Consider the following 9,166-nt stretch of genomic DNA (forward strand, 5'->3'; position numbering starts at 1 on the left):
CGTGTAATTTCATCTCTTGACACTGTCCAAACAGCTCTTCTAAGAAAAAAATCCTGGCACGCAGCTACAGTTTCACTCTATTTACAAATCTGTAGCTTCTTTATTCCAAGACAGTTACGCTAAAAATGTTAGCAAGATGGTCTTCACGGCTCAAAGCGGGGGCCTCACTTAGCCATGTCAATGAGACTCTGGAGAGAGGTTGGCACCCAAGTCTTTTCTCCTTGTACAAACACAACGCCTCTGTCAATGTAAATGACAATCCGTCCAAACGTATACAACTGTTTCCCTTCATGCCGCTTTCCAATCACAGGCATGAAAACAATGTTGTGCTCCTCTGCTTTTGTCTGAATTAGGTCCTTAAAGTTCATCGGCACGGAGCTGGCGGCCATGCCAATGCCGCGCTGGGCCATGTTCTCAGCCTCCCGACGCTCCTGCATGGCTTCGTACTGAAAGTCTTTCCTCCGCTCAGTGTGAGTAAGGTAGGCGATGTTCTCTCGAGCCCCTGGCTGCATGTACCCACCTGTTTGGAAAGACAAAACACGTGAAAACAAGGTCCCAGTCTGTTCCTAGCGCAAGGCTGATGGGTAAACTCCAGTCCAAGACACAGTAAAGTCAATCCACAATGTTCTGAATTCTTCCTTACACATTCTAATTGCTTAAGTTTTATGCTGTTATTCCTAACGCAACATAGACTAGGGAGGTGAATTTGAGAACTGCAGCAGAAGCAACAGGATTTGACACAATCCCAAATTGTACCTGAGCACACACAGGAGAGGAGAATGCTGCACTGCTCCTGGCAAAGGGAAAATGCAAACAACAACAACAAAAAAATACTCCTCAAAGCCAAAACCTGGCCGGTGGTCTCCACGTGCCACTGCTGGGTTACAAACAGTGACTATTGCAACATCAGGCTAAGGATGGAGCAGCACCACATTGCAGGAAGCGGCATTGCATCAGGAGTGCTTTCGCTATCAGCCCCAGTTCACTCTGTGGCTGCATGAGTACCGTGCCAGGAATTTCTCAATAGGTGAATTCCTCTTTGTGCAACGCATGCCCGTAGTTGTATCATTTTACCACAGAAATAAGCGTAACATTTAAAATAGACCTCAAGGAATCCTCCATGTTTCTGATGCAGATTCTCCATCCCATTGTACAGCAAGCAGGCAAGAGGAATGCAGGAAAAGAGTTCTCATCTTGGAGGACAGGGCAAATCTCAGGTGCTGCTCCCTCAGGCATGGGCTTGTGTTTTATACAGTTTAACTCCCAGCAAATTACTAACAATCTCTTTCAGGTCACAGGGAGAGCCATGTGAAAGGAAAGGGCACTGCTCTAAAGCTAAGGAGAAGAAACAGTATCTCACCGTAAAGAAAAAAAACCCAATAAATTATAGCTTTGGAAGTCAACATCTTTAAACGATGGTCTCTCAGTGACTGACGTAAAATACACTATAATCAGGCAAGGCTGGAAGAGAATCAGCCTTCTTGTTGCTTAACGGCACAGGCAGCCAGTCACCAAAAATCTGTTTCTGCTTCAGTGAAGCACGGACAATTATTAAGTAGCGCCTTACAGGTGTTATTTACGGACACAGCAAGGTAAAAACAGACTTTGAATTTCACTGCTCATGGGAGCTGCTACAATGCCAATTAGCAGGGCCATGCCTAAATACAGGCTCACAACAACCAAGCATTGCTGTACTGCCATCACAGTGAGCAGAGCCATCACCAAAAGCCACCTACCAACACTGGAAGACACAGCCCGGTTCATGATATCAAGAGCTTCATTAAATTTGTCTTTGATCGACGGATGTGCTAACACTTGGTCTGAGAACATGGACTTCCAACCCAAGTACCACTTTGTAATCTCTTCATAATTGGGGCTGTTACTAAGCCAAGAGCACAGCACCTGCAAAACAACAGGACAGATCAAATGTAGCAGGACAGGTACATTTATGGAGGAGAGGCCATATTACCACTTAGTTTATTACTGAGCTTTTTGTAAAAGAAAGGACTGTGGCAGTTATCAGGAAATAGTCTGTTCTGATGTGTATGGAGCTACGAGTGGCAACCACCCCATTTGGCAGTTAAACCATTTCAGTGCTGGAGCAGCAGTTTCTTGGCAGGAGTCACTAGAACACTTCACGGTGAAATCAGGCCGGTTTACTCAGCCTTCATAGTTTCTCACCTGCAGCCACTTTGGGAAGAAGTGTTTCTCCAGCAGCCCAACAAGACTGGAGACAGAAATCATCCCCTCCCAGTCAATCACCCAGTAGAAGGCATCCATGTGCTGCTGGTGAGGGTTTATGATGAGTTCGTTCAAACACATCCCTGGGAAAAGGGGGAGAAGAGTTAGAAAAGACTCACGGTTTTATGAGGGCCCTGACCTACTTCACTAGCAACACTCATGATTTACACAGCACCTGCACTGCATATTACCCTAAGGGACATTCAGGGTCTTTAAACTGTTTAGCCGATCCCTGCCACCAAAACAGTGTGTCCATTTCCAGCGATTACAATCTGCTGCCAGAACTGAGAAACTCGAAACGTTCAACTGTTTTTTAGACTACAGCGCCTTTTAGCCAGTTTGCATGGCTGAATGGTGAATTACAAAATCTCATGGTGAAAGCATTAGCATAGACCAAAGAATACAGGAGTAACAGAGAGACATTTTATAGTTTGGTACTACCAACAGCTATGAGATATTCCTGTCAGCTGAAGAGAGGAATCAGATGATGTAGAAAAATAAGACAGAAAACACTGAGAATAATCAGAGCACTTCCCCATATTTCCTAAAATGTCCACCTCTGAAAAAAAATGCACAGTACTAGTAGCAGAAATGAAGATGCAAGCTTGGTCTAAACTTACTAATAATACTCTTTGAAGTAACACTAGCAACCACGTTAACAAGTATCTTTCCCAGGTCTAAGGGGGAAGGCGGCAACCAACAGATTCCAGAAACTCAGCGCTGTCTGGCTTGTCTCACCTAGTTTAGGCACAATGTTTTTGACCATGAAAGCCTCCCATGATCCAGGTGTGAACACATCTTTCCAGGGCTGAAGGATAAGTTTGGCGGAGGAGTCACTGGGATGCCACTTCTGCAGCGCATTTGCCAGCTTGTTACGGATGGGAGAATACAGCGGCTCTAATCGTGCCTGCATCAAGGGAAGCCAGGGGTGGATCCACGAATGGATTGGGACTGTGTCTGTCAAAGGATTCCAGCTTTCGACCTTGAGGCAAAACAGAAAAGATTAAAGTAAGTCCATCCATTAGAAGTAAGTCTTGCCAGATGCAAAAGGAGCCACAACACAACCCCCTAACTCTGAAATGCGTCAGCAGAGGCAGCAAACCAGTATTTTGGAAGTTCTTGTTGACTGAAATCCAAATACTGGTTCAGAGCATGGCTTCATTCTAACACAGCCCTCTCATCTTACCTCTTTCTGTAGCTTGGGGAAGATGAGCTGGTCCAGAATATTATCCAGTATCCAGACAGGAACAACGTTTACCCAGCTATCCAAGAAATCCACCATCGATCCACAGTTCCTTGGTTGCCACTGTGCTACTATGTTTCTGACATATGGCATCCAGATTTCCCACATCAGTCTGCGGGGGAGGAATCAAAGTTAAGCTTAAAGCTATAGCCCCAGGCCTAAATAAACCAAATGGTAACTGTTATTTAAAAGCTACTTCTTTTTATATAGTTGACAGCTGGATTTTAACAGATACATCGAGAAAATCATCTGGAAAGCACATTTGTATCTGTTCTTCTCCATCCCCGAGGAAGCAGCACTTGAAGATGCTGCACAAAGTACAACTCATTTGCTCTTTACCTGTGAAAAGCATCTGTTGACAGGTCCTGCCCACTGTGTGATAACAGCTGATCGTTTTCCAAAAGGCTCTTCCACTTGGCTATGATCTCTGTGCCATATGTACAGTCCTGGAAATGATAAGGTATGAGCGGCCTTTATCCTTTTTCATTAATTTCAGCTGGGATCTACAAAGAGCAGGCTGATGGTACGCTCTGCTACAGACAGCTTTCTCACCTGCTCAAAAGGCAAGCTAGGAGCTTGCAGCTGTGATTAGTAAGGTTCCACAAGAGGAAAACCCCACTTCATGGATTTAACGTATCTTGGGGGGGGGTGGGGTGGGGAAAGAGGATAGTCTGAACTTTTGCAGGTGTACAGAGAGAATTCAGACTCTTACCTACCACAGCCGAAATGGCATTAAGAATAGACAGCGCATACCTGACTACCTGAAAGACAGACCTCTCCCGCTTTTGCTAAAAAACAAGGACTAGAGACTTAACTTTCATCTACTTTTTCTTCCCAACACCCATGAAAGGGATTGATTTTAGTCTTCAAGCTCCTAAAGTCGTTGGCCACTTTACAGAACAGTAGCCTTCAGCCGTAGCAAGTGTCCGAGAGCAGGTGCAGAGTGGGTCCATCTTTTTGCACATGCTTATCTTGCTCCGCCATGAACAGCGGGAGTTTTCTCTGGAACCTTCCTCTCTCCTGCCCGGCAAGAGGAAGGTGCTTTTTCCCCTCCTTCTCTCCAGGCTGATAGGAATTTGGGACAAGGAGTGTAGGGGGGTGTGTGTCAAGATAACAATGACGACTTAAGCCGTCAAGTAAGAACTGCAGATAAATCAAACTAATACACACCTTGAAGGGATCCCAGTTCTTGAAGTAATCTTTCATGAGAGGATAGACTATTGCTACTGCCAGGTCTACCCTATCAGACATCCTGTACTCTTCGTAGTACTTGTCTTGAAGCGTCTCAAAAATCTTTGCACACTCATCCAAGGTTAAGGGATTTTCACAACTGGGCTGCATCCGTCTCTCACACTCTTCCACCATCTCCAGCACCTTGCTGAGATTGCTAATTGCTGTCTCCTCATGCGAGAGAACTTCAGACATCTTCTGTATCTCGTGGGTCAGGTTGACAACCATGTCCCTCTCATACTGCAGCTGCCGGTCGTTCTGGATGATCTCCTGCTCTGTGATGTCAATGAGAAGTTGTAAGTTGTGCTCCAGCTCAGGCAAGGCAAATCCCTGGGGCTTGGAGTCTTTGCCCAGTGGCTGCTGAGGACTGTCATCTGGGATGTTGTGCTTGTGGCTGATTTGACTGTAGCTGTAATAAACCTTTTGCTCCCGACCCGTCATGTCTATAACCTTCCAACAAACAAGAACAAACACGTCTTAAAAAACCCTGTATTTCCTGTTTAAATAAGGAGGAAATCTCTTACTCCAAATTGAAAACTGGAAATTTCCAAGTACCTTAATTACTCCAGGAGGCTACTAATACAACTGGTATTCTGAATGAGGCAACTGGAGATTGCCTCCAAAAAGGCCTACTCCAGACACGAAGAGTTAGAATGAATAAGAAACAATTTGGAATCAGGGCTGGAAAAATATCCTCTTCTGATCTCAGTTTTACCATTTCGCTGAGTAATTCTACAAGCGGTTATGATGCAAGTAGTATACTATTTGTTACTGCATGGAAGCCTTAGGTACTTTTATATGTTTTTAAAGACACGTTAATTGCAGATGAATAATTTTATTAAGCGCATAAAAGACAAATCCCTTACTGTCCCTTTTAGGTGGAAGATGGTTCAAACTATGTGTTTAGTTGCACAATCCGAATATGGACACCTGTGCTTCCAGAAGTGGATGACTGTTTTATATATGACTAATGTGAAACAATTAAACTTAACTTGCAATTAAAAAAAACCCCACATTTAAGCTAATTTGCATTTTTCTGAGACCAAAGAACTTGCTTAAAAACAAATCCAATGTCCTTGGTGACATGATTACATTATTACATGATTCAGTGATGAGACTGAGGCCTTGATTTTCATGAGGCTACAGCCAGCCAGTTCTTAGAACTGGCTTCTATTACAGGTACCGATGGCTAAAAAGCACTCACAATACCAACGTGGACAAATTGTTTCCCAAAGATGCCACGGCTTGGGTTAGCAACCTTACCTTGACTTGAGACAGCTCCTTCTGAGGGGCTGAAAGCTTCTTGTTGATCCTACCCTTGGCTTTCAGTTCTTCTACTGTCTTATAGCTGTATTTGGGCTTTTTCTTGCCTCCATTTGGATCCTTCCGCCACTGACTGAGCTCTTTTTGAAATTCCTAAACGAAAACAAAGAGGAGTTGTGGTTGCTACTCTCTTTCATGCCTCAAATTGCCTCTATTTTCTACAGGAAAATAACCATCAGATCCATGAAGAATGTTGTACAGCAAAGTAACTAGGAAAGTGGTAAAGCTCAGTGACAAACTGGCTCCGACTGGTCCAGTCAACAACCCTATTCGCAATGCTAGCAGTACGTTTCTGATTTTTTTCTTTTTTTTAATTTAAACAGAAGATAAAGACTATTTACCTGTGGGGACTCTTTAAAGGTTCTAGCAAGACTACTGGAATAAAGTGAGCAAAGAACATTACAGTGATAAGAACAGTACATCTAAATTAAATTCATCTGCTATGTCTTTAGCTTCTTATCTAAAATGAGCTCATACAGTTTTCTCTGACACAGAAGCTGATACCAGAACTGTATTTTGTACATACAACACAACAGGGAAAACAGATATACTAAGATATACAACAAATACCTCCTCAGCTTCTTCTTCTGAGTCCACAACAGGGAAGTCTTGCAAAGACTGGCTGGTTCTTTCAGAGCCGTATGCCCCCACAGCTCCTTTGCCTTTTCTTTGTTTGGCCTCAATTGGATTGATAATACCTAGGAGGACAAGCGTTAGATCAGAAAGAACAGTTTACTTACTGAGAGAGAACAGTGAGCGTTTTCCCTACAGTACCCGAAGTTATCGACTCAGCACAAACATCCAGCCTGGTATTCTGCCTCTATCGCTACAGTATCTTCTACCACCTCACTATTTCTTAGTGCCTATAAAATTCCTTAATTCCAGCACACACACAAAAAAACCAAAGCGGGGTATTATTCACATCTGCATTTCAACCACGTACAATAACATCTCTTTTTCTGTGAGCTGACTGCCTTCAGTATTTATCTCCCTTTTTTGTTTCTTTTTCTCTTGCAAAATAACAAGAGCATAAAATCAGCCTATGGTAATTTAAACACAATTGAATCTCATCATGAGGACCCAGATCACTTGCAAGAGATGCAAGAAAACAAGGATGAAGTTGGAAGCCACCTGGAGAGATCAGTTCTTTAAAGAATCCAATCTCTTCTCCAAAGTACTAGTTAACAACAAATAGCCACACACACAATCACAGTACCTTGAGCATTCTTCCCGAGACCTCTTCCGGGGACATAACCCATTTTCTGGAGAAGCTTCTGCCCAATTCCCTTAGTGTGTCTCTCCCAGCTGCCAAAATCCACAAAAGATTTTGTCCCCCCTACAAAGCCTTTCTGACTAGGCTTGAAATTACCACCCTGTTAAAACAAATAAAGAAACAAAAACCACACAGCCTTAAGGCATCATAATAACCAGGCTCAGTATAATTTCACTCAAAAGGAAGGTTCTTCCCAGAAGCAATTCAGCTGTCACGACACTGCTGCACAGCTCACTATGTCATGACTTGTGCATCCATGTAAGCTGCCTGATATCTAAGGAGTTTCCTGAAATTCCTTAGATGGAAAAGGAAAAGCCCTGACCAGCTTAGAGTGACAAGCTGCCAGTTATTAGGCTCCACCACCGACTTCAGCTGAAGCTGCTTCCTGATTCTTTCTGCGTTTGGTAAGAAAATAAGAGTTTGAGTTTTAATCTATAACATGCCTAGATTTGTCACACTGGTCTGTGAGACTAAAAAGAAAAGTCTTTGAAAGGCAGTAAACCACAGGCATTCTTTTATTGTAACCTCAACTGACCAAAAGGAATATTAAGGAAAATAAAAGGGCCCAAAAGGCCTGATGTTCCCAAGGACACACAATACTTCAGAATAGCTCCAACAGACAGAGGAAACACCTCCCTTAACAGCATGCTGTCATATGTAGTTCTCTGGTTTTAATTATTTCTCTCTTTCTTTAGTGCTCTATTATTGTTTCAGCACCTATGAAACTTAGGCTGTAGTCAAAAATACGTTACACAGAACTGAAAACTTCCTGGATAACTCACTGTTTTTAACTTCTTTGGCACAAATTCTTTAGGGATTTCTTCCTGCTTAACAGGCTTTTCATCTTCATCAGAGTCTTCTTCTGACATATCCTCAGCTGCCGACTTTTTCAGCCCGGCGCTGATGAAGTTCACGGGGGCCGAGTAATCCCTGGAGCTGCACCGAAACGAGACCTGTGAGTGAATTCTGTTCCAGCGGACCATTGCGCATTCCTACACAACCCTGGAGGCTATTATGCCTTAGTCACACAACCCCCCCCTTAAAATGAAACATTACAGACTGACGAGCAGCTTCACGCTGGTTTGGCCAGTAAATAACCGCTCTTGCCCCCTGGGCAGGGGGGCACGCTTGCACAGGCGAAGTCCCCACAGGCCGCTCCTTGCGCCCCACGGCCGCCCCGAGGGCGGACCCTGCCCCAGGCTGGGCTGTTCAGAGGGCGTTTACAGCCCGAAAACCCCCACGAAACGGGCACCCACCCGAGCCCTGCCCACGCGGCTCCGCAGACCCACCCGGGGGGCACAACCGGCGGCCGCCAGACGCGCGGCCCTGGGCGGGAGGGTCCGGCTCGGCCCGGGGGCCCCTTCCCCCCCGTCCCCGGCCCGTACCGCTTGCCGCCGAAGCTGGGCCGCTCCTCGTCCGAGTCGCGCTCGGCCCACACGCCGTAGGTGGCCTCCTCCTTGCTCTGCCGGTGGCGCTGCCGGTGCGGGTTGAACTCGTTCTGCAGGTCCCAGTCCGACACCTCGAAGTTCTCCATCTCCACGCCATCCTCCCCGTCCGTGCCGTACAGGTGCGACATCGACATGGCGCCCGCGGGCGGTCCCCACACGAACACCCCGCCGGGCCCGGCCCGGCTCCGCGCCTCCCGCCCGGCCCCACTGCGCCGCCGCCGCCCGGAACTGAACCGTCTCCTTCCGGTGACGCACCCGGGCACCGCTTGAGCCACGCCCACAACCATAGAGCTGGCAGGCGCGGCCACGCCGGGGCCTCGCGGGCAGCGGCGCCTCTGTGGTCTGGCGGCCCGGCCCAGGGCGCCCCGCGGCCTGCACCGCCCCGGGCCCGGCCCCCGGGGCAGAGAG

General features: G+C 46.2%; 1 protein-coding gene across 1 annotated transcript; it reads right to left on the reverse strand.

The window, feature by feature from the left end:
- Positions 1-104: 104 nt before the first annotated feature.
- TFIP11 (tuftelin interacting protein 11) lies at positions 105-8,892 on the reverse strand. The gene is made up of 12 exons (XM_059827728.1): positions 8,696-8,892; positions 8,093-8,246; positions 7,254-7,410; positions 6,608-6,735; positions 5,978-6,130; positions 4,655-5,164; positions 3,824-3,930; positions 3,428-3,596; positions 2,980-3,223; positions 2,182-2,324; positions 1,737-1,902; positions 105-520 (listed from the first exon to the last, which is right to left on the reverse strand). The coding sequence occupies exons 1-12, from the start codon at positions 8,890-8,892 to the stop codon at positions 165-167; spliced, it is 2,484 nt and encodes an 827-aa protein (XP_059683711.1). The 3' UTR covers positions 105-164.
- Positions 8,893-9,166: the final 274 nt, after the last annotated feature.

The sequence above is a fragment of the Gavia stellata genome, chromosome 21 (assembly GCF_030936135.1).
Source record: "Gavia stellata isolate bGavSte3 chromosome 21, bGavSte3.hap2, whole genome shotgun sequence".
Taxonomy (NCBI): Eukaryota; Metazoa; Chordata; class Aves; order Gaviiformes; family Gaviidae; genus Gavia; species Gavia stellata.